General features: G+C 38.7%; 1 protein-coding gene across 1 annotated transcript in view; it reads right to left on the reverse strand.

Annotated features, from left to right (window-relative positions):
* kcnk9 (potassium channel, subfamily K, member 9) overlaps positions 1 to 26,787 on the reverse strand; it is a 38,329-nt gene extending 11,542 nt beyond the window's left edge. Inside the window, exon 1 of the mRNA XM_067508203.1 lies at positions 25,255 to 26,787. Coding sequence (XP_067364304.1) covers positions 25,255 to 25,861 — 607 coding nt within the window. The 5' untranslated portion in view covers positions 25,862 to 26,787. The remainder of the gene's footprint in view (positions 1 to 25,254) is intronic.
* Between the last annotated feature and the right edge of the window lie 242 nt (positions 26,788 to 27,029).

Raw genomic sequence — 27,029 nt, forward strand, 5'->3', positions numbered from 1 at the left:
GTGGTGACCCACCTACAATTAATTTTATAATTATTAAAATTGCTTACAAAATCCATGTCCATCAATATTGTCTGACATTATTCTAGGTTCAGGACTCCATCAACATGCTTCTGCACTATTCTCAACTAAGCTTGAGACTATGTAAGGACATAATGTACTGAAATGGAGCAGTGAACTTGTGAGTAAAGAATAAACTCTAAAACATTGTTGCATGCTCTGGAAAATGTTGAGCATAAATATTAAGAATAGGAGTTTTTAAATGCACTTAACCACCAGCAGAACCACTGGTTGGCTCTTGACGTTTGCAGAAAGCTGAACCTTCAGCTGAAGGTCAGCAGCAACTGACTGTGTCACTAGTGTGTGCTGACTACAAATTACCTGATTGAAGTGTTTGAACCATAGGCAGTGATGTCCACATCATTTTATTATACAGATAAAAGTAGTGATCATATTAAAAACATCTTAAAAATACAAATCCTTATTGTGCTTTCAAACAACACAGATAATGGTGACACATTATTTGTGGAAATAGAAATGATAACCACGCCAAATATAAAGGAAATCTCTAACTTTATCACGATAGCAAATACAAGCGATTCATGTACTCTTTGAGAATCTATACTAATTTATGCAGGACAATATTTTGCATACTGCTAGTGAAAAATCTTTTTGGGTCAAAGTAAACACCACGTTTAAGATGTAGGAAAGCATGCTTGTGGCAACCCAAAAGTGTTTGTCAGTTATAATTACATCTCAGGACAGATTTGTATTCTAACTAGCCATCTGTCTTCTTCCATCTTTGCTCAAAATTAGCAAATTATTGATATTGATTCTCATTGCTTAAATTTGTTCTCACTGAGTAACTGGAACACAATGAATCCCAGCGGCAGCTCTGAAAAGAAATGACAATTTTGATTTGATTTGCATTACAAAATCAACTGTACAGACGCATCGCCACAGATGTTCTCTGCAGATAATCTATTAACATTACATTTTACAATCAAATCCTAACTTAACCCTAATTCTGTTTGGATCAGTCATTTTGAGGTTTTTGTGCTACTGTTGGGCTCAATATTAGGTCCAATTAGATTTGCTATTCTCATTTTAAACCTTAAACTAGCCAGATTGAGAACCCAGGAGTCTGATGAATGGCTGTCAACAACAAAGTGATGTCCAAAGTCTGGATTTGGAGGTGCTAACATACGTCACACACGTCATGAAAACAGTGTGACAACCGGGAACAAAGCAATGAACTCACATGTGCAATGATATCAGTTTGAGCTTTCATGTTGCTGTTAACTCTAACATTTATTAGTATCCTTACATTTTCAAGGCAATAAATAGAGGGTGATTAACAGATGGCCTGCAGATCTTCAGAGCAGAATCAGATATCATCTTGTAAAAGTAATCATGTGTAACGTTTGCATATCAAATAATATCCCTTTGGTTACTCTCTATTACTGACTGATGAAACACAATAAAATGTTAAGATCATCTTATGCCCTTCATCTTGCACACTTTCTATATTTTTCTAGTACAACCTACTTTTCAGAAAAGAAATTTCATAACTTTGATATTTTTAAATTCATCTCTTTAAGTATTTCTGTGATGTTGTTTCTGCTGCAGTGCTGCTTTCAGTAATCTGTTTGTCCTGTTATAATGACTGTATTATCTACTGTTGTCTTGGGAACAGACATATTTGCTCTGCCACACCAAGCCCTGCCATGCACAGGTGTTTTTGTGTTTCATGTGTGCACAGGTGAATGTGTGTGTGTGTACAGCATGGTGTGTAGTGCAGCAAGAAGAGACTCACACTCTTTAGTGAAAGATAAAAGCACAACAAAGGCCTGGCTACTCAAATATTAAATAATGAGGTGTATTTGGAAAGTAGAAGGTGGTGCTCTGGACATCTCTGCAGGCAAAGAAGACATATGACATATATGTATTCTACTACAAGCTGCAGCAGGGAAGATCTGTGAAAGTACACAAGTCGTTATCATATGCATAATGCACATCTGCAACAGAGATGAGCTCCACAGTCTATTAATTGAGATGCTGTAAATTCTGTGTACTACATTTTAATGTGAGCCTAAATGAAAATCATTTTATGGCAGCTCAGTATTGCAGGTTCTCTCACAAACTAGTGAAAGCAGTAAAACGTCCAACTTCAATTTGAAGTTTGAGGTATCACTGCACATCTATCGAGTCACTTTCAAACGTTTGAACAAACCAGATTGAGAAGTGTGATAACAACTATGTTACAATTGTTTTACAGTTTGAAGTAGAAAGAGTTATATATACTGCCATGCTATGAGTTTTTTCCGCAAGCCTAGTACCTCTACACCTGTACACAGCCAACATTAAAACCACCATTAGAAGAAAGTCCTTTATGTTGCAGGGTGGGGGCTTCAGGGATCAGACTCACACAGGGCATCTAATGCCATCTCTTCGTCACATAAATGGCGCACGTGACTGCCCACATGATGTAGAAGAAACTGTGATTCATCAGATCAGATCACCGTCTTTGAGTGCTCCATTATGCAATTCAGACACTGACATACCCCTTGTAGGTGCTTTCAGCAGTAGACAGGGGTCAGCGTGAGTAGTCTGGCACAGCATTTTTGGTAAATAGTTACCACATAGTGGCAACACCTCACAAGGCCTGCTCTTTTAGAGATGCTCTGACCCAGTTATCTAGCCACCACAACTGGCCTTTGTCCCTGCTCCTGTCTCCAACACATTAATTTCAACTGTTCACTTGTACTTGATGCAATAATTCCATCCCTTTGACAGGTGTCATTGCAACAAGATGATCAATGTTATTCACTTCACCTTACAGGCATGCTAGCAGCTCAGTCTGTTAATAATCTTTGTATATTATTTTATGTATTATTTTATTCTAGAAAGCAAAATAAAGCAAAATATATAGTGACATGCAATGGTCGAATATAACCTTAAAAGATTTTTAAAGGTGTTTGATCATAGTTTGAAGTGTGAGGATACATTGGAAATGTTGGCAAAAAAATGAGAAATGAAAAATGATTACAAAAGCTATTACAGTTTATCCAGAGGGGAACGTAAATTTGTATACACATTTAATAGCAGCCCATTGATTATACTGTATATCAAAAATGTTTTACAAAAAATGTGAACCCGTAGGTGGAAATTAGGATTCATCATCTGGGAGCCACATAGTCCCAGTTGAGAAATTACTTGCTGTAAATACCTGAACAATGTAATAGCAATTCATCCAGGAGTTGTCAAAACTAAATGTACAAAATGTTGGTCCTAACAATCCCCAAGTTTTCAACGTGAATATGAATCAGTACTTTAAGGAGAGTGAATGTCTGTACAATACAGTAGTCTGTGCCCATCCATCAAGTAGTGACTTTGATTGTCAGTCTGGAAGAACGTGGTGGACCACAGTGAGGAGTGTTAAATGTGAGCCAAACATCGGGCAGATACATGTCAAGATGTATATCACTGCAACCATCCTTCTAACATAACAGTAACAGAGAAATATAAATATTCAGAGAAAATGCAACTGCCTTTTCCAGTCACATTATCTCAAAAATCAATTTATAATTGAATAGATATAACACACCCCCTGAGTCTGTCCATACTCTCTCATCATAAACTGCATGACTCAACCTTTGTTTGGCTCTGGTTCCCTTTACTATGACTTATTTTGAATGTCTGCTCCCACCTACAATATGAGCTCCATAGGTCTGCATGAGTGAGCATGACTCATTGTTGCTCAAACTCAACACTGACACCGACAGTTATTTTATGATTCTATTATTCTATCAGAAATACTTATTTTTCCCCACATAGGATACAATATGAACATCTCCCAGCCCTATGCTGTCCTAATAAATAAACCTACAGCACATACCTTGAAATGTATGAGTTTAAGGTGCTGAGATCTGTTCTATGCAATATTAAATTTTCATGACTCAATAATTGAGTAAATGTAAAAGTTTACAAAATCATAATTGAACATTAATTGTGTAGACATTAACAATCTTTGTGTGTATTCACTCAAGACTCAACATAAAGGAGATTGAGATAATATTTTTTCATGGTCTTTATCGGTCAGCTCTTTTTTAAGAGCTTTATTTATTTATTTATGTGTCCACCAACCCCAGAGGAAGTAGTTTGCTCTTTAGAGGCTAAATGCTACCAGCTAACTGTTGAATGTCTTTGTCAGCTATCTGGTACTGGACAGGTAGCAGTTGGTTTTTCATGGTTTTTGCACTTCAAAAAAAAAGCTGTGTTCTTTGACTACAAACAAGGTAAATAGTGCAAGGACTTAAACATAAGACCCAGCCCTTAGTAAAGCTAAGAAAGAGTTTGATTCCTTTTTCAGTTCAGTGCAGTGATAAAAGGTTCTTTGTTTTACCATGTTCATTTATAATTTTGTCTTATCAATACCTAGAAGAAGTTCATAGGGTCATGGAAAATTTGAACGTTTGAATTTTGATATATTTCAACGTTTTCAATAAAATCTTTTTATACAAAAATTCCTGCAACCTAATGGAAATAAAAGATTACATTGAGGAACTAAATTATGGAGTAAATACAGTAACAGTAAACAGTCTTCACATGAAATCAAAAATCCATAGTAATATCCACATTACATTTGTTCATCTAAACAGACCTTTATCAGTGCAGTGTACAGTAGTGTAGCTCATACCTTGTCCTGTTTTTTTAAGTATTTTCACATGTAGCAGGTTATAAAATATGCATCATCTATTATTCATAAGACTATCAAGGTAGTTCCTCATTAGTGCGCACACACACCACCCTGGGTAGTTACCCTACAAGTTGTCGAGTAGTTGCTTAACCCAACACCGCCTGTTCGTTTGATCCGCAGGTTAATCTGCCTCATATTATTTCAGGTGCCCCAGTGGCATTAATTACTAGAGGCCATGGCATTTTAATGAAGGTCAAGACGAGCAGAGAGCACAAAGGTGAGAACATCTTGTTCAGCTCTCTGCCTGAGTCTCCACTACGTCACAGACAAGAGCTTAATGTGTCTGGGAAGTGGGAACACTATGGTTACCTACTACAGGCAGCAAACCTTTCACTATCAGTGCTTTTTGAAACACCAAGTCTGTCTACAACTCCACTTTGTTATTGTACTATAATGGCTATGGTCTTTCAGCTGCCAGTCGTCTTAACTCTGCTATTAAGGGGAAAATGTCAAACATAAACTTCTACACAGACGAAGAGGCAATTCCACAGATATCAGAGATGACTGCCAACAGCTTAGAAAGATCACATTTACATTTTAAGTGTTTTGTCCAATGCAATGAGTCCATAGAGCGACATAAGAAGTACAGACAAAGGCAGATTTACCTTAAAGTGATCAACCAACAGTCTCATCTATAGATTTTGAGTGGTAGGACATTTCGAAGAAACATATACAAGGGACTTCTTCAATGTTGTATTCAATTTTCAACACACACACACACAACCCTAAAGTACAGACTTACTAAAAATGTTCCGCACACACGCAGACTCACACATACACAGCATGGGGCCACATGGATTTTGATGGATTTTGGAACAAGAATGTAATTCCCCTCAGTCACTACATTCGTCTGGAAACAGCTGCCAGGGGTTCTGAAGTGACATATAGAAAATATTGAGACTGCGGCACAACACAATTTCCAGTACTGTTTTCATCAAGTCCAGATTTTGCTTTGAAAAATTCTTTTTAGTTTCAACAACAGTTGCGTTCAGAAAGTTTGTAAGAGCAAGATCTAAATGATAGAAAGCACTTCTACATCTCCCAGTTTTCCCACCTGCTTCATAGTATAATTTCCTGGGATTTTCAGCCTTCACACATGTATACATTTTTAAAAAGTCTGAGTCATAAAGCAGTAGTTGAAGATTGAAAACACAGAATAGTTTAAATATTTGTGTAACTAAAAAATGTTTAATTTCATGTCTACTTTTCCCTGATTTAAATACATACTGTAGGCTAAGTAAAGACATCTGCCTCAGACCAGCTCTACATGGTTAATTACTATAAAACTATAGGACCACATGGCTAATTTGCATTCACATCACCTTTAACACTATTTTAACCAGATGACTGTACATAAAGCCACTTATCATACAAAACCAAAGCACTCACTTACCAAAAATGTACTACTCATTCTTACCTATCTAACCTTGATGAAGCCAGTTCGTTTTCCTCCTGCTCTCTTATCCCATAATCTGGTGCTGGCTCTCCTTTCATCTCCCAGCCATTAAACAGTAGATGTTTAATAATAATTTGAGTGACTTTCTTGAAATGTTCATAAGGATATATCCATACTATCTATTTTCAAATCCCCCTATAACTCTGGATAACATAGAAACCATAAAAGTGCTATTCCCCAGACAATACTAATGGCTATTAGTTGCTAACTCCAGGAAAAACATTGTACGGAAAACCCCTAATATTCTTCTTTAAGTCAAAAAAACTATTTTGGTTGTTAGCTTTAAGTTTGTGCTCAGCTTCACTGACAGGTCTCAACATGTGCTGCAGTTATTTTACAATTCTTCATACAGTATGAAGACAAAAAAATTAACAAGCAAACAGTCCTCAGACCTCAACAACCCTACTGTTTATAACCTATGGACTTCTATGACCCATAGAAGCTGCCCTATGCCAGTGGGCGTATGTTGAAATTGAACGCCTTAGGTGTCGAGCACCAAAGTGCTGACTGCTGTTTCTTATAATGACAGATGGCAGCACACATTTTCTCCTCCTAAGCAGTAAAAATGCTGCATTACAACGACATACAATAGTGGTTTGTTTAGGTTTAAGCACTAAAAAAAACTAAATGTCACTGCATTTACTGTACATGCACTTAAATACAGAAACTGTGTTACTCAAGGGAAGCAGATTCAGATTCTCTCAGTAATCGGGAAACAGGTTTAGATGCACTTAAGAAACTGTTTTTTCTAATTCAATGTTTAAATGGAGCAGATGAAAATTCAAATTTCTCTCCAAAATTATCAACTTGGAAGCTTTTGAACCAATAAATGGGTACCACGTTTCACTGAGGTATTCAGTTCTCATTACACATTCCTGGGACAGCCAGGGAGAGAGAAGTTTCTGAATTTTAAAAAATAAATTTGCAACTTATTTGGATTTTTTAGTTTCAGAAAGCAAAGAAATTAACCTAAAAGATAAAATCAAGGGAAACTGATAGTTCCCTGTTGGTTTGCTGTTAATAGCTACACCTTTTACATTACACTTGATGTGAGTCAAATTGTTATCCAACTTTGATAAAAATAATTGTCAGAAGATCTGAAAAACAACAAAACAAACTATATAGTTTACTTTTTACAAATACACGCAGTAAACTGCATTGAGATAAACTGATGATGACAAAAATTCTTCAGCAAAAATTTATCGCATCCAACTGAAGAAGAGGCCGCAGAGAGCTGATGTCATTACACCTGCATTACATGTGACCACAAAAGGTTAAAACATGATGGTAATATGGTAAGTATCGTGATTTCACAAACTTATTTGCGTAGTTGTCATCTGATGTTTTCAGCTGCCAGTATCTTTAGCCACATAATTGTTTAGGTCACATTATTTGTGTTCACCAAAATTGGGAACTCAAACCAGATAGGTAGAATAATAGTATTTAATTTGTAAATATGTAAAATATGTCAAAACGAAGACTAAAAATCACTCCATGATTTAGACAGTAATAAATAATGGCTGATTTCATATTACCTGCCAAACTACTCCTGTTCTCCAGTACATTAAAAATCACAATTTCTGCTTTCATATTTAGACATTTCCTGTGAGAGAGTGAAGTTTGAGAAGGCCCAAGGTCACGGCATAAGCAAGTGCTGGTTTGAGTGCACGAGCAAATTAAGGCTAAATAAACACAATCAAATTCTGTATGTGGTGATAATTTTTTTTTTCATGTCAAAGCAGAAAATGTGAGACCAGATGGATTAAGTGATGCAAGTGGCCCTTTTCAATATCATATTACAGGACGGCCCTCTCTGGAAATTTTCCTCCTACAATTGTCTGTTTGCTCTGGAGAGCTCACTTTTTCTTGGGCAGATAGGTAGAGTGTACAAAAGGGATAGTTTGTGGAAGTTAGATGCTGTGGCTCCCAGAGAATTTGCGGTTCCTTACATCTTGAGTTAAAGCAAGTGCACGCTATGTATACAATTTATCACCTTTAATTTCTATCCTTACTGTACTTCTCTCAACACTCTCCACACACTGGCATCAAAAGATTAGGATCCAGTCATTCTACGAACTGTTATTTTCTGAAACAGGCTCATCTCATGAGCGTGCTCCCTTATGAATCTGAGCAGCAGTGCTAGATTCAGCGGGAAGCACAACAAACAACCCCCTAAGGCTATAGAGAACAGAAGCCAACAGACACACGTCACTGAGATATGGGGTACAGAGTATGCACAAGGAGAGAGATACCATCGCCAAGTATGGTAATGAGGAAGTGGAAAAGAGAAGAAGGGATGTCATAGTGAGCATCAGTCCTCACAGCCAGAAACAGTGGTGTGTTGCAGGCAAAGCAGAAAGAAAAAACTTAGACCTAATAAGCATTTGTGGCATCATGAGGCCGTAAAAAAAAAACAAAAAAACAAATTATTGTCTTTGACAAACATGATTGATAACCAACCAAGAATTTTCAAAATACACCTAGATGTTAAAAATGGTTGGGGGTGAAGACCACAATCTCTCTCTAACCTTAAAGCTACAGATACACTTTCTTGTTTGTAAATGGAAAAATTTTCCATACGTCTCTTAATGTGGAGAAGTGCTTTCAAAGTTTCCTGTAAGCAATAGTTGGCGCTGCTGGCAGGGCAGAGATATTAGCTCTGAAAGTTCATTCACCAAAGCTCAAACTTCTAACCAATTATTTTCTCGGATCCTTCTGCTTGATCAATACATTTTGCATCTTCTTAGTTACTGTAGTTTGATAAATACTAATACCTGAAGGGCTATGCAGATGGTAGAGGAGCAGAGGGTAGAAGAGCATAGCTGAGCAGGGAGAGGGACGGCTGGGTAAAGCAGAGTGGATTGATTTTTAGTCTTATACCAGTCGTGAGCTTGAGTTTCATATTGTGGTGAGTGCGTAAACACAACCATAAACAAGGTTTTAGTGCCGCAGTAAAACAATTTGGAAGTTGTACTGCCAGATTTACATTTTATTGTTGTGTTCAGTATTAGCATACTGTATTTGTGATGGAAAACTTCATCCAGTTGTCATTACATTACTCACTAAAACACACTTGCCTTTTAGAATGTATAGAAAAATGCTGCAGGATCAGTTGAGCTTTGCTGAGCCTTACCAGACAAAAGGGCTTCCTACATAAAGTCCTTCACCTCTAACATCCTTCTGTGTTTGACCTCTCTTACAGCTTTGGCGTAAGATAAAAAAAAACAGTAGAGTTGATGAGAGATATACAGTACGATATAAAACCTGAGATAAATGACAATAGTTTAAAATGATAGTCATGCTGCCTACTCAGATTCACACTAACAATTATCAATTAATGCTCTCTCATATGTATTCAGTCACACACGCATACTTTCACAAAGAGGACTTAGAGGCCTACCTGAAAACTACTAATCAACAATGAGTCATCCAGCACCTTATCAGATAGTCATTGTAGCACCACTCTTCAGTCTTCTGTTTTTCCCTTCTGCTCCTAGCACAACACTGCCTGAGAGCAATTTCAGTGATAAAACACCACAGGGGAGATGAGCATTAACAAAGGTGACTCATGCTTTTGCAACCTTCAAGGCAAAACATAATTCCATATTTCATTTAAGAGGATGTTTCACTAATTTTCTCCTTTTTAAATGCGTCCTCTGAGCTGTCTTTGAAGTCTCTCCTCTGAAGACTGTTTGTTGCCTGTCCTCTTCCAGTGATCTCAGATTGTGAGTGAGCTACTACACCAACCCCAAAGATAAACATGATTAGAGAAGTTTAGTGGCATGCTACACTTCGTTTCAAAGCAGGAGTCCAAATGCAAGGATCAGTTTGGGAGACAATGGGGGGTCAAAAATATATGGCGTGTTTTGATGTGTGAATTCATCTGTAAGAGCCGTATTCCTAAGACAGCCAAACTCACATAAGGTGCACAGTATGAGCTCTGTGTAGATTGACATATGATTTTATCACTGCACTTTTGTATGCTACATTACTTTTCTTAATAATTATAACCAACCTAGAGAACATTTTTAAAATACTAAGCGGGGTTAACTCACTCATTCTTGGTAAAAAAGAAAGAAAGAAAAAGCATCCTTTGGAATAGAATTGATTACACACCAAACTGGCTGGTAAAAGTTAAATGTGCCATTTTATGTTTGCTCACAGGATTACTGAGCATTCTAGCTGTCAAACCTTTCGCTGCCACTTGTCTCTGTCAAGGTTTTTCATTTCAGTTAATTACTGTATGTCCTTCTCTGTTTCTACATGAATTAAAGATACCTTTTTATTTGAAATAAGCTCCAAAACATAATTTTACATGAAGATGTGCTCTTGTATCCCAGACAGTTAAACAGCACCGGAAATTCCTAATGATGGATTTTACTGTACTCAAGATACTCGGTGACTTGAAATTTTTTGTGCATCCCTTCATTTACTTGTGCTTTTGAGTAATCTTTTTGTGGCATTGCATGGAGTGTTGTTTTGTCTTTATGATGTAAGGTTTGACTTTATAATTCAGACTTTGATTCACAAGTATCTGGACCTTCCACATTCTGGTTGACTTATACTATAATCTTTACTTACAATCTTTGAAACACTTTCTCTGCACTCAGGTGATGTCCAACTGCATAACTTCTAAAACCAATTTGCAGAACCAGTAATGATTAAAATGAGTTACTTTAAAGGAACAAAATGCTTACAATAACTCCTGCTTTATATTTTAACTTAATTTATTTTACTTTGTAAACAGTTTTCATTTTTACATGAAAGGGTTTATTTGCAATTGTTTTTATCCCAAAACCCAATTAAATTTACCATGATTCAGTGCTATATTAAAAGAAAAAGTGAAAGTTTCCAAGTGAGTAAATCACATTTTAGAGCTGCTATATATATCTTAAGAATAACGGCAGACAATGCAATAAACACAAGCAGTTTGAGAAGTTATAAACAAACCTGCAGGATAGCCATAGTTTGGATGAAGAAACAAAGGCAAATGGTAGAAATATTCCCAAAATGTTAATTTCAAAGGTCAACTTACTGTTGTACCTTCGGCGTAGTACACTTGAAATACTTTTATGTACAGATTCATGAACACTGGTTTTACCTCAAATAGTGGTTAGTAGATAAATTTGACCTACCATTTGGCTTGTTAACAACCAGTCTTGTTGTCCTGTTGGACTTTGCAGTTGTCCCTTTTTGCCTCATGGCAATGACCCATGGCTCAGTAATTACTTTTGTAGATTATTGTGGCCAACATTAGTCCATCCAACTTGGATGCTTCTGTTTTATGAAAAAGATATGACCTTCCTCAAGGGCATCTACCAGGCAGAGAGCTGCCAAATTATTTGGACAGAGACAATCAAAAACAAGAGCTCTTTTTAAACCTAACCTATCAAACCTCAGTTATTTCACCTATAAACAGACAAGGAACATGTCTGTGGACCATCAATAATGTAAAGACTAGTAGTTAGAGCTGTGCAGGGAGGCTTAGTTGTTCTCAGCTGAGAATAATGGTCCAGAGCGGTATGGATTTCTGCTTCATTGTTGAAGACTGATGTTCTACACTGGGCTACACCACATAGTTTTGTTCCTGATTTCAATTTGTGGTTGTTACACCTGCATACATACATATTTAGTGCAACTAGCAGACTATTAGAGTACCCGTAACAAATGTTCACACACAGAACTCTATATGTAAAAAGGCAGGTCAACTGTATAACTAAGGAGAATCTGCAGAGTCAGGTAGAGATGGACAATCCCCTTCACAAGCAATGAATCATGTATTCAATTATACAAACATAAAATATGATTCCAGCTGCCTTTAAACTAGATTCTTGAGTCCATTGTCTTGATTTCAAATGCAGTAAATTAACTCTATTCATATTCGTCTTTGTTGAACAAGACATGGTCACCATCTATTTTCTGCAATGTCAATGTGCTCACATATGGAATGTTAATCATTGTAATTGTTTTGTGAATTGTCATTGCCTTGCTGTTTATTGATTTCCGTTATTGCATTTTTTATATGATCAGGTTCTCCATTGTTCTTTTCATATTTTGTAGCTTATTTTTCATTATTTTACCTATATTGAGAGTATTTGTTCTTATCAATTAGTGTCCTTTATGATGTCCTATTTGTTTTTAATTTGTGAGGCTTTGAGAGTCATCTGTTTACATCTGTTAACTGACTTAATGCTGGCTGGCCAAGTGCAACAACCTCAGGATGAATTTATCTTTCAGCTCTGTTGACAAAGATACAAACCTCTCTAAATTAGCTTCAGGCAAGATTAATGTTGGTGTTATAGTACCAGATTAACTAGAGAACCAGGGGAAACTTTCCCCATAGTAAAACCATCAGCTCTGCTCAGCATTGATAACTTTCAAAGTTCAAAGCATAATCTCCTTGCACTTTAAAATGTCAATTAACTCTTTGTAGAGAACATTACACTGAATGCATTCCACAGCAGCTGTAACCCAATGTGGTCATCACAACACTCCCAGTGTAGAATCATTATAATTTCTTCAGATATTTAAAGACATGTCACATTCACATCCTGCAGCCTGCCCCTGGCAGGAGTCTGAGGTGTCCCAGGTGTCACTCTATATCCCTTGCTAGGCTTCACCTAATGAAGCTCATTGCCCAGCACTGGGAAATACAGCCACCCAGTGCTGCTAAGCAACAAGCACTTGCACTGTTCTCACTAAAATCACTTCCCTAGAGAAACTGACACCACTTGGCCTTGTGTGCCCTACTGTCTCTTCACCAACATATTTGTAACTGGCATATGTGTTGCTTTAGTCAGAAGGTCATCTCAAACTGATATCTCTGGTAGTTTCTGCAAAATGGGCACATACAATGTTAATCCCAGCAGGTCTGTGATTACGCTGAACTACGGCAGCTGGGCAGTCTTCACTAATGGTCAGCTAGTCACCTGGCTCCTGCTTTTCGTCACGTGGCAACTCAGGGCTAAAGAAGCAGAGCAGATGCAAAGTGGCTTTGCTGTTTTCCACCTTTATGTTTGTTTAGTATAGGCTACTCCATTGTACTTTTCATGGCCATTGATTCTAGCCGCCAAACGCGTGCAATGGCTTGAAACCAATGAAGCTTTTTTTTAAATATAAATCATACATAAGAATTATAAGCTAGGTCATGCACCTTTATTTTGTTTTGTTTTGTTCCAACCTATGTAATTCTACTATGACTGTGCCATCTCACTGTATTTGTTTTGCACCCTCCAGGGGTACTGCATTTAGTATCAGAGATCTACTCATGCATCAAAAATGCTAGCGGACCACATACTGTGCAGAAACCGCCGACGCTGATTTCATGCTGCTGTTCCACGGCAATAACTCATACAGGAGACCACACACTCCCACTCGTTCTACAGATGGAATAAAGTGGTGGTGATAAGACCATGTGGGAGTGCAGAGCTGCAGAGGCAAGATGATTGTCAGGGTCCAGCAGGAGGGAATTAACAACAGGTCATGGTGATAGAGTAGCAGTGGTCATCTGTGCTTAACTGCTGAAAAATACCATTTAATGCACTGGAGTTGTATGTGCAGAAGAGGAAAATGAGCACAATTTGAGACCCTAGAGAACATTGTGTATAAATATAACAGTAAGATGAAATGCAAATCTGTCTTGTGTCTGTGCTGTAAGGAGCAGCACCTTGCAGCTTGGCAGCTGGGTACTGTGTCATGCTGACTCACAGCCTGAGGTGGCTATAGTGGATAAAAATGCAACAAGCAGCCAAACGATGACGTGAGATAGAAGTCAGAACTTGTGTTGCAGTACCTGCTTGTTTTCTTGATTTCTCAGAATAGAATGTTATATATAGGTGATCACAGTTCAATGTTCAAAGGTGTTTAGTTGACAATAAAAATAGATTGATGGATACTTTATGAATTCCAAGATAATTAAAGGATGGTTTTATTCTGTGTTTTTCAGCAAATCCACTGAAAAACAGGTATGACTTATTATCTAGTACTTTCAGATTCCTTGTTGCTCCCAAAGAGTAAATAACAGTGTAACATTCTCTTTAAGATGCTTGTTTGCTCTCTTGCCAAGACATAACAAGATCAGTATTACTTTAATATCCCTTAAGTACAAGAAAGGAGCTAAGAGACAATTACCTTAGCTTTGCATAAAGATTGGAAGCAGTAGGAAAAATGCAAATATTAAAAATTCCAACTAGAGCTTTTCTCATGTTAAGTGGTTCACTACATATGTTCTGACAAGGACAGAGTTTTTTCTTGAAACAAATGAAATATTTAATATTCAGTTGTCACAACCCTCAAAAACTAAGGGGAGTTCATGGGCAGATCCAGAGGTCACAGCTCAGATACAGTATATTTGGTAAAATAGCAGTACAAACACAAACGTTTTATAAGAACTGAGATCATGTGTATGTACTGTATGAGATTACAGCTGAAAAATTGTAAAACTGAAGGAAGAGCATTGATAAAAATGGATAGGGATATTGACAAACATAATTTTGATAAAAATGGATATGGATATGGACAAAGATAAGTTTGGTTTGTCTGTAGTTCTCTATTGCATGACCATTTTTATTGTTTACATAGTAATTATTGTTTAGTGTTTAACTAGGCTGAAAGTAGCTTCATTAGCGGATGCTAATTTATCAGAATGTTACAAGTATATCCTGAGAAAATGTTTAATTTAATAAGAGACGTGTATGTGGTGATCAAATATTCAACTTCAGTATTTAACTTAACTGTAAGTCAAGTGCACAAAATAACAAAACATAATTTTTGCAACAGTCAACTCAGTCTCCTCACAAACTTCTTCAGAAGTATTTCCATAAAAATCTGACAAATTTCAAACTTCCTCATCTCTCCACTGACCCCTGGGCTCACTGTGAGGTGCCAACACAGACTGATGACAACAAGCAATTCACATGCACAGTGAAGTGAGACATTAAAAAAACATTTTTCACCATTCTTACAGCAGCTGCATTCCCAGAGATAGGATATGAATTGGATCTATAGTAATAATGGCCTGCATCTGATATGAAAAAAATCCAATTTGACTTGTTCACACTTCAGAGAAAACATCTGATCTGAGCCAGGTTTGGGCAGGCTTTGATTTTGTGTCACTTCTAATATGAACATGGCCTAAAAGTCATGCTGGTTTTTCTTTAAATAAACCAAAGCACAGAATTTATGGGTTCTCTCTCTGTTTTTTTGTCTCCACTGTCTTCCAGTCAACTTCTCTCTGCAAGCAGTGTAAAAAGGATACCACCTGGACCCAGGTCCCCTGACTGCAAAGAGGCACTACGGCTCATCAAGCAACAACTCACTAACCCCACTCTCCACTCACACTGACCCTCTTGAGCCTGAATAAGCTCACTGTGTTCGTCACTCTCCTTGGCTTTGTCTGTGCTGGAGTGGAACAGGGAGTTGCTGCCACTTGAATCCTAAAAGAAACTCTGAGTAAGAGGAATCTTCTTGATGGCCTGTGGGCATTTGAACCCATTTATCTCTATTGTAGATGCTTCTCTCTTTACACAGGTGAGAAGACACTTATATTGTTGTGATGGATGAAATTGATACTGTAATAAAGCTGCACAGAGGAAAGTAGTAAGAACACTACAGCCCAGTGAAACAGCACATGCTGTCAACATAATCTATTCGCCCTTTTTTATTTTTTTTTAGATTACGTGTATATGCTGGCTGCTTCTTCATCTCTTGTTGTACCCTAATGGATGGAGCTTACATCAGCCATGGGCTAGTTGCTGTTTGCAGGTACAGTTGAGCACAAATATTTGCATCCCCTTACTGTACTTTGAAATGGTAAAAAGAAATAAAAAAAACTTTTTCATCAACGTAATATTTAATACACCTTTAGCTAGTACAAATGTTTCACATGCATTCCCTTTTATAAAATGTTTTGTATTACTTTCATTTTACCTTTGTAAGCTCCTCCAACCTCTTGTGTCCTTGGAGCAGCATTTGTATCATTCAGGTGTAATTTTAGGTGCAATGTTTATGGTGCAAATACTCAAAGTGTACCAGATTTTGTGATTGGCTGTCATATACAGTCTACTAAAAATTCTTCCATAGACATACACATTTTCATTATAATATTACAACTTTCTTTTTTTACATTCCATTAAAAATATATAAAATATATAATATGTTGGTGAAAAAAAAACAAGGCAAGCTTTACACACACACTCATTCTGCTTAAGCTAGAGGCTGCAGCTTTAAGGGCCATGTCTTTAGGTTATACATGTATGTGGCTTATCTCAAGTCTCAACGTTTTGAATCAAATTCTGGTTTGTCTGGTTACGTCACAGGTTTGAATCCACAAATTGTATGCACATTTTAAAGTTGTAATTAATACATGACGGGAATTTTTTTTTACAATGAGTTGATGCAGAATATGTTTATCTTTACAAGCCCAATGTGTCTGAAGCAGAAAGTTGAACACAGGCAAATTAATCATAATATACTTGGTCCAAGAAGAGAAGAAAAATGGCTCAGATCTGTGTGGAATGATAAGGAGATTTTAGTATTCATCAGATTAATAAAAAATAAATATACAGTATTTCATATTTAACCCCCCACCCACCTACAGATTAGTGGATAGACCTAACTGTACACACAGCTGTGCTTTGAGCTAAAAAGACAAAAACTTACTAAAATGCTCACATCCATCACCAATATTTTACTAAAAGCTCCAACTGTCAACATGCTGACTGCAGTAGTTTATCCAGTGTGAGCTGAGCCAGTTTCATATGTGGTCTGATCTGATTTAGGAAGTTGGCTACATGTCACTTACTGTAAAACATGAATGTGGACCATCAACATAAATCTGAATAGAACAGAAAACAGATAGACCAACATAACCATCCCTAGTGTAATGCTGATGGTTTAAGTGAAAGTCAGTGCAGTAAATAGGAAGCTATCCTGCCTGTTGATCAAATCGGACTATACATTTTCCATCCTTGATAGTCTGTGAACATGCTTTGTAATGAACCTGCCCTGCCACAGATGACCATCATATATCTGCACCTCCAGTTGCACTTTGTATGACAAGTACTGATGATGTGTACAGTAAAGAAAAACAAGTGCTCCTTTAAAATAAGAATATTTTGAGTTTGGGTTTTGAAGACACAGGGGCACACTATGCTGCAACCAGGGTCCTCGTATAAGGAGTTTCCCCCTCTGAGAAATGAAAACAGACCAGCCGGCTCCAGAGCTGTGAGCTCCCACAGAGAGCATCAGCACCACAGGAACACATTCCCATCGATCTGTGTGGAGACCTCTATCAAGCTCCCGGTAGGACACTCAAGCAAAGTGAAAATAATCTACTGGCTACAAAGCGCAACCAGGGTGAACACCTCAAATCATTTCTTGACACGCAGCAGCGTATGAAGAAATAATAGTTTATTAACAACTTTGTTGCTTTGAGATGAAAGGTGGGTACAACTTCATTCAGCATGAATTTAGAGCAGAGATTTTGTTTCTCAAATTGGGGACTTGAAAATAAAGTGAACAAACCATGAGATACAGCAACACATCATTAATCACTGATTATAACTTGAGTGTGGAATTAGCAAATAGTCCTACTGGTTATTTTACTCTATTTTCCATCATCAAAGTACTACATCAAAGTGCTAAAAACTATTATCAAAGTTCCAGTTAAAAATCTAGATGGAAAAAAAATATATGTTTTGATAAAAACCATGTAGAATTGCAACACATCCATGCCGTTCAAATAGTAATAAAGCATCCACATATGGGTGAATTATAATCTAGACTAATTAACAGCTCCAGATGACATGCCAGGAGATTACTTATTTATTACATGTCTTTCGTCTTTCAAAATGTTAGAGGGCCAAACTCTAACCCATAAATGTCTGTACCAAATTCTCTGCCACGCCATCTCATAGACATAGAAACATTTCATTTTTAAAGCAGCAGTCAGTGAATGACTGCTGCTCTGCAAATCACAGAATGGTGTGTCATTGGTGCGATGGAGATTTACATAATCAATACTAAGTAATAGGAAACCCGGGGTGTTGAGACCCATATGTCATTACAGCCCATTAATCATTCTGGTGGATGTGTTTTAATGTTCAAATGAGAGTGTGAAAAATGACACCAAAACGCATGGAGAAGCATCAACAGGCTCTTTTTGGCAGTGATAGGACTCTTCTTCCTGCCAGGAAAAGCAAAGACGTAATTGCCCAGAGCTCTGGTGGCTGCAGACAGTTTTTTGCCAAGTTGCAGCATAGAAAGGTAGTAGTTTGTGTGTTCCCCAAACCCCACATCAATCTCTGTCAAGATCACAGTGTGTGTGTGTAATACCAGCCAAAAGATGACAGCTGAACAGATGCAAAGTGCAGCTTTTAGCAGCCAATTCACAGAGCGTGTCGATCATATTTGAATGGACTTTTGAAAAATATTTCAAAACCCTTACAGATCAGGTTTTTACTCTGTAAGTCCAATCGATGTTTTCCCACAGCAAAGTTATATGCAGAACATTTTCCAGTTTTTCCAGGTTATTTTGTGGAATATTTAGGGCAAAAACAAGCTGAACTCACTGCTTTTGTTAAAGTACAATTTATGGTCAACAATAGCAAAGAGCAACTGGAAGTCATAGTTTACCCACCTACTGTATCATTTATAACTATAAAAAAAATCATATACGCAGTAATGAATAGTTTTGAGGAGGCTGATTCATAATGCACTCTTGTTGAGTGGGCTTGTTGTACTGGCACATAAACTGGGTTTAATGTGTGACCACGAGTCCAGAGATCCTGCAGTAAGACGTGCTATAAGTGGCAGTTGCTGCGCAGCGTAATGGAAACTGTGACCGGCACAATAGGTCCAACAAAGACATGGCATCTGACTCATCTTCACAAAGCGGCTTCATCAGAAAGCATGAATTTATCTGATACAATGGTATCCACTTGTAAAGCACTATAATAACAAAGGAGCATTTGACTGTGTTGTGTGAAAAAAAACAAGCACTATTTTCAAACTTGTGAATTTAGTTACTGTACCTTGACATTTGTAATAGTTATCTGGGTTAATTCTCTGAGTAGGTGATAACATTCACTGAGCATTAAAGGAGTGTTTTATAAGGTGTTACTATGCACGGCAAAAGCTGCACTGATGAATATTTATTGCAAACACGTATCAAGTGACTGTATGTACAGTAAAGGTTTCTGCCAGTGACAAAGCCATAAGAAATACACCCAACTCTGCAGTTTTCCTCCTCTATGAGCTCATTTTGGCTCATTGTTTTAGTTTTCTGGCCCACATACATTTATATTCAACGTGTGCCAAGCTGAGCCCTCTCACGAATATATTTAATCTTTAATTATTTAATTATTGTAGAATTAGTTGTAGAATTATTTTTTGTAGGATTAATTTGTTGTAGAAAATGTTCACCCAAATTCTCTGAATTGCTTTTACTTTGTATAACAATCTGAAGCAAGTTAGTCAACTGTACCTGCATGACATCTATGGTGGAACTATGTCAACTCGTAACATTTAGAGGAGCGGTGTGTTTGGCAGATGTATTTTTAATAATTTTTGGACAATAACAGTGTTTTAGGGCACAGGTGAACAAGCTAATCCATGTTGCGGACTGACAGATCCTAAACATTATATTTCACTGAAAACAAGAATAAACTGTTCTGTATTTGTTTGCCATTACATGCCAGATATTGGCCTTTGTCTTAACAATGAATTATTGGTCAGTATTTCACATTCACAACACAGTAACGAAGGTTCCAAACAAAATAGGAATAACATTTTAATGCTCAGAAGGCATTTTTTTCTCTATTTGTTCATTGTAGCAAATACATTATTCATTAAAAAGCATTATGTTTTTGTCTGCCATTTAATATGGCCTTACAATGCTGCTGACTTTACTGTTAGTAATGGTCTAAAGGTCTTAGAGGTCTTAAATTTCTACTCTTAGGTCTAAATGGTGCAACAATTTACAGATTTATAGACAAGGACTGCGGAACATTTTAATGTTCAGCAGTTATACTCTAACCTCTACATATCTACTGTATATACATATGTTATTTCCAGACATTTAGCAGAGATGACTTTCACCTTTCAAGCTGTCTTTAGTCTCCCGGCAACAAGAGCAATTCAACACTATGAGTAAACTTGGTGTATATACACACTAGAGCCTGCTGGGGTTTCTTTTCAGTGAGAACACCTTGCGCTCACCACATGCTGTCATCACTAAGTGTCACATTCGGTGCAATTAGTCACAGGAATAAATAGTTAACTTAGAAGAGCATCACAGCAACGAAAATGGGACACTCGAGGGATGCAATGTTGTCACCCTTTGGCAAAATTCACCAGTACCGCCATTTGTGTAAATGTAAATCTTTAAAACAAAAAGTTTATTTTTCTTTTGTTTTTTTTTTTGTTTTTTTTGGGGGGGGGGGGGCTCTAGCTCTCATCCACATTATGTAGAAGTGGATGTCATTTCACAGGTGAATTAATGTAACTTGTGGCAACAGTCATAGTCGTGCACAGGCAAATATTACATAAGAGAAAATATTTGGGTGCATCAGTGCCACTGATTTGAGAGTTCTGACACTGTTGTTAGCAAGGCTCAGTGTAGAAATCAGCATGCAGGTTTCTAATTTTATCCCACGTCTGCACGGTTTGTCCTACATGTTAATGCATTAGGGTTACGCCACGTCTACACAGAAAGCATAGCTTAGTCAGCACACAGAGTCTCACATGAACCTTGAGTGAGACTCAAGACTAGTCTTAAACTAAGCTGGTGTCTTAGAGTGTTTCTAAAGAATTGCTAATTTTCTTTGTTTTCCGGTGAGAAATGTATTGTCACCTTTTTGGCTCCTTACCAATTTGTACCTCTGCAAGACAGATAAACTGACAAGTGCTAAAAGTATCACAGCTGAGTTCCACTTTTAGCCATGTTTTTCTTGTACAGATGATAATGAGGATGAGCATGATCTCTAATTCTCACCAGAAGTTCTGTAAAATGTAAGATTTGACTGTGTTTCGCTTTTATGAATACAGGTGAGGCCTGACTGCGGCTGCAGATTACAGATTTTTTTATCCTCCATAAGTAAAATGTGCAGCATCACTCTGAATTTATAATGCAGACTTTTAACACAGCAATAACATTGCTGGTGAATATATAAGTGAAAAACACACAGCTTGCAGAGGGTGATTTATAGTGAAAGAAATGCTAAATGTATAAGTGCACATGCAGTTGCGGCTTTACCAGTTTGTAGTGAGCCGTCTGGTTTTATTTCTGCTGTGGTTTTTTTTCTTCTGGTGATTTATTCTGCTGTAAACATACACATCAGGCAGCAAGCATGTGAGCATGTGGCTTCTTTTTATCTTAATAGACATCTCTGTAGCTCAGTTTTACAGTCCCACATGATGACACTGACTTTAATTAGTTTCCACAAACAGCTCATAGTTGATACAGTCCAAATTGTTTCCTTATCTTTGCAGAAGACTTTCATCTTGCACAAAGCTAGTTTCACCTCTTCCCCTTTCAGTGGCCAAAATGATTTGACAGTCAGTACAGAAGGGCAAAGTATTTCCAAGGGGGGAAATTTTCTCTGAGATATTAACAGGTGACACTAACTGAATGGTATGTTTGAGTTCAGCCATCCAATCATCATTTGAAATTATCAAATCAAAGCTGCTCTGCCTGAAGACATGGACAGCTCAAAGAGTACATGTGAGTACATTCTTGGCTTTGGACTCTACAAGATCAAATGCATTATACAGTCCACAAACTCAGACAGACCACATGAAATATAAAGAAGGAAACTGACAACATTGTCCCAGCCTCTTGGACAGAAGTGTCAAGAAAAGTCCAAGTGTCCCAAACCTACTGTCATTTGACAGATTGTATTGGACATATTTTACTTTACTGTATTTTACTTTCATACATTAGGCCCAACATTAGACTATGGTTAACTGATAAAGCTGATGGTATTCTGTACTTTTTTCCAGAACAATACCAAAACCAACCTTGACCTTAAAGATCTCTGAATTCTTTTCAGCTTCTCCATCACATCGGATGGAATCACAACTGATTTTGAACATTTGTCAGGAAATATGACCTAAAAGTAAAGAGGGACATATTAGCAAAAATTACAGGTAGTATGGAATCCCCTGAAAATAAGAATCACCGCGTATCCTTTGGCCTAAAATGAGCCATTTACTGTAAATACACATGGTTACAGGTCCCCCTTTGACATGTTGCATCAGCATGTGTCTACTGCAGCCCAGAACAGACAAAACAAACACGGGCTCTAGACGAAACTCTTCATTTCCGCACTGAAGTTAATTTGAGGGGAAAATGACAAGGAGTCAGTTAAGTCAGTTTGAATGTTTAAATATGAACTCCCTAAAAACCTGGGCATTGTAGTTAATAGTTACTGTTACTCAAACAGGAGCAAATAGTGCATTTCGTGGGGACTGTTTTGAGTTGCTTTCAGTTGTAGTGAGCATTTACAGCACCAGAATTGTGCATCTGGGATTGAATCAAAGTAAACAGGTGCCCACGATTCAGTGCAACAGTGTGGCTCACTTCTGTATTTTCATTTTGGGGAATAATAGAACTGTGTCACTGAGAAATAATAAAGGCTTTTACTATACAGACCATACTGATTGATAGGACAAATCTGTGATTGATTTAGTCTTCCAATAGGATTTGATGACAGTAAGAAAAATATACATCGCCACACCCACCCTGTAAAGTGAGATTAGGTTATACTTTATTAATCCTCATTAGAGGAATGTTGTCAATATCCTTGTGGTGGAGCATATTTTCAATTTCGATTCAAATGACTTTATGTCAACTCAGTGTTGTTATTGCTTCATATTAAAAACAAACTCCTGTGTAAAACAAACGCTTTAAGAAGATGTTTTGTTCCTTATGAATTTAGAACTGCATGATTTTGGACAACTACAGGACAATAACGCATACAGTGTTTTTCCAGTCAAAGCAGAAAAATAAGCAGATTTTTGCACTCAGCCTTTACTAAGCCACTAGTATTTAGTGTCGTTTAAGGAAAGGAGATCATTGTCGACCGAAACAAAATAAATGCAGTCACGATGAGATCATTTCTCTGTCACTTTCAGCTGGGGGTTACGCTTACACATGTTGCAGGAGAAGCTGCACATCCTCTGAGCAGCTGTAACTACTGTCTCAGTATGCTAAGGTCTGCAGAGTGTCCTGTCTCCCACAGAGCAGACACACAGAGCTGCAGTAAATGTAACCACTTGACAGAACATGAATATTACAATGGCTCTTGTTGCTGTAGCCTGGAAACAACAGTGGATCCACCTTCACTGTTCTGTGCATTTGTGCCTTTTAAGTGTTGCCTGGCAAACTGGAGGACAGGCCTGGTGCATTAGCCCCCCTCATCACCCAAACCGCACCCCACCCCCCAGCTAAAAGTCCTCATCTTGAATAACAGTGTCTGACTTCCATAATGGAGAAAGCGCGTGGCTGTGACCTCTGCAGAAAGGGGGAGTTCATTTGAAATGTCGAGCAGAAAGGCTACAGTAATAGAACTCTGACTGAGAGGTAGAGATTGAACTTGTTTTTTGTTATAGACCAACGCACATTAGAATTAATTCAATTAACTGCAGAGCGATTCACTAAAATTTCATTTGCTATTTTCTATGATTAAAATGCAGGATGTGGTTTGACAGTGGAGAGTGCACAATTTACCCCACGTTCACGGCTTGAAATAAATCTCTATGACGCAAATGCCCCATTGTAAGTAGCGTCAAACTGATGTAATTAATGTTTCCTTTTAGGGGAAAATCATAACCAGTACCAACTCTCTCAGTCCACCCATCACTTTTTCTTCACTGTGACCTGGAATTCGTGCCTGTAGCTGAACGCACAGAATCTGGGCCCAGTTTTTTTTCTAAGTGGCTGGATTAAATAATAGTGGATGTTCCAGTCCTGGATCAGGTTATCCGGTTATGATGGTTCATTAAACCCACTTGAGAACGTGTTTAGAAAAGCTGGGATTTATCGTGTGGGATAACTGCTCGCTCTGGGCCTTATATATCAACACCATGATCAGCACGTTTCCTATTGGCTACGTGTTAAGGACAAAGGACACGGAGACAGTGAGAGTAAAGAGAGTGAGACGGAGAGACAGGAAAGAAAGAGATGCTGTAATAATGCAGCAAAACTAAGGCCAAAAGTGGAAGAATTAAACGTGAATCCTTACTGCAGACCCACATACTGTTGCATCACGCAACACTTTATAAACTTTATAACCAGACATCTCTTTTTATAAGCTCGCGTAAAACAGCGCTTTAGTAGTTTGATGGATTTCCTGGTGAGAGGTTCCCTTGTTTACACGGACTAAACTGCTCCTGAGTGTGTTTGAGATCGTGGATCTGTGGCTGGGATCAAACAACGGGGCCCGGGGCCCTGTCCGTTCAGCACCACAACACTGACCACTGTCTACTTATCATGCTACAAGGCTGCACGTCTTTCTAAGTCTTTTAATGTCCAACATGCTAAACTGGCTGTACTCTGTCAGACTTTCAGCTGCATCCAGGTGAAGCACAGTAAAGAGCACCTGAATCATATTATAGTGACAGCTGCACCAGAGGAACCGATATTTCACAGTCCTCAGTGTGAAGTCAAGCGTGCCACACTGCGTCACTTTTTCCTGTTTCAAAAATGTGATTTTCTTTTCAAAGTATAAATCTCCATAATCTTGTCTCATTTGACCGTCCTCGCAGTCCGACTCCCCCCGGACCACGTAGCGACTGCTGCAACATGTTGCATAAAACTTTAAGAGAGGACTTGTTGTTCAGTGTAAATGTTTGTGATCAGGTCGGATCGGTGACTGCTCTGAATACGAACATGTGCTTCCGTGTAATTGCTGCCTACACACCGTTTTATTGCCTTCAAAATGTAATTGTCTTCATAACAAACCATGTCCTGATGCGCAAGTGATGATCGACACTGGAAGCATCTGTAATAATTATGGAGGCTCGCTCAGAGACTGGGACTCACCTATGGTGGTTATAACCGTGATGGCAAAGTAAAACGACCCTGCGAATTTCCATTGCACCCCGGCTCTGTGGGGCTCTGCCTCCATGATGATGGTCTCCAGTTTACGGTAATCATCCTCACTAATGTTATATTTCCCCTGGAGACGCTTCTCCTCGGCTTCCAGCTGCTCTTTTTCCCGCATCTCAAAGTCGGACTCCAGGGCGTCAAAGACGGCGGCCCCGACGAGCAGGTATGTAAACGTGCAAATAATCAGGGACAAGGTCCGCACGTTTTGCCGCTTCATGGCCAACAGGAACCGGCGACCGAGGGGCTCATGTCCCCTCGGATTCCCCGGAAAGTCGCAGCAAGCGTGTGGAAAGCCGTGTGGACTGGAGGCGGAGGCGCAGAAAGGTGCGCTCCGGTTATGGTGGCCGCGGTGAACGCCGGAGCCGGAGCAGCTGTGGAAGTCCCCCGCCTTGTGGTGATCGCGATGACAAACCCCCAGATCCTGCTCTTGGTTTGCGGAGAGACACAAGAGGCTGCTCGATCGCCTGGACCAGGAGCCCTGCAACCGAGAGACCCTGCGCAAGACCTGCCCAAACCAAGTCCTCCCGGTGCGCAGTGCCATCAACAAACTGCTTCCAAAATCGCCCGTTGGTCTCTGTCGTCCTCAAGTGAACTACACTGATCTGATGAAAGGCTTCCAAACAAATAAATGATGGTTGACAAATCCGTTTTTTTCTCTCGTACCGTTGTCTCTCCACTCTTGCTGTATTACAATGGATTATAATGTGCAATAACTGAGCATCCTTCCACTTGTTTCTAAGTTTCAGTTAAACACCAACCTGTTCAGTGTAAACTCGTTAGCATTCAGGCTATTTTTAGCAGCCATATTCCAAATACAGAAAAGAAAACAAAATCAGTTTACTGTGGTGAGAAATGTGCTGAGTCGTCGATAAGACGGTAGGGTCACAAAGTCCGGAGAAGGACACCAAGTTGGGAAATGTTACTTATACAATGCGCAGATCATCACATCAAATGTTTCACAGCCTTATGCCCCTTTTTTCAGGGGCTTTATTCTTGGCTCCACACAGCTCTCGCTTTAAAAAACTAAAATATTCCAATCATGCAACAAACGAGGGTCGACAACAGGTTCCATCCCAAACAAGGTTTTCCCCAATGTACAGCTTTTGCAGGATGTGGAGAAGCTGATGCGCAGGGGAAATAAGAGACTTGAGTAGTGTGACAGAAAGGCTACAGCGCGCTCGGTGCCCGCAGTGCATTTCATGCTCCGCTGCGCATATCCAAGCGCACTCCACAGCTCGTCGCCTCCACCGTCTGCTGATCAGTTCGAGCTGATTTGGACCAGAGGATGAATGTGTTTTCTATCGTCGTGCACAGGCCTCTGAGTTACACATGCGTGTGAGGAACTGCTCGTATTTTGAAGGGTCCACACAATCCAGACTCTAATCAGTGGGCGTTGCTCCTCCTGTCTCTGCGTTTTTCTCTTTTTCCAAGTGTCACGATTCATCCGAGTTCTGGCCTGAGAAGCTGCCTGAAGCTTTCTCACTATAGGAGAACAATCTGCTGGGGAACAAATGACAGCATCCCCCCCCCTCCCTCTCTCTCTCTCTGTCTCTCTCTATTTACAGGGTGCGACCCCTCCCACGGTGACCACGCCCACAAATGATACAAACACAGAGGTTAAACTCAAACTAAAACGTGGTTTCTCCATAGAAGTGGAGCCTGCGCTCCAATCCGGACTCAGCTGCTCACATGGCTGCGCTGTCCATGGT

The sequence above is a fragment of the Channa argus genome, chromosome 1 (assembly GCF_033026475.1).
Source record: "Channa argus isolate prfri chromosome 1, Channa argus male v1.0, whole genome shotgun sequence".
Classification (NCBI taxonomy): domain Eukaryota; kingdom Metazoa; phylum Chordata; class Actinopteri; order Anabantiformes; family Channidae; genus Channa; species Channa argus.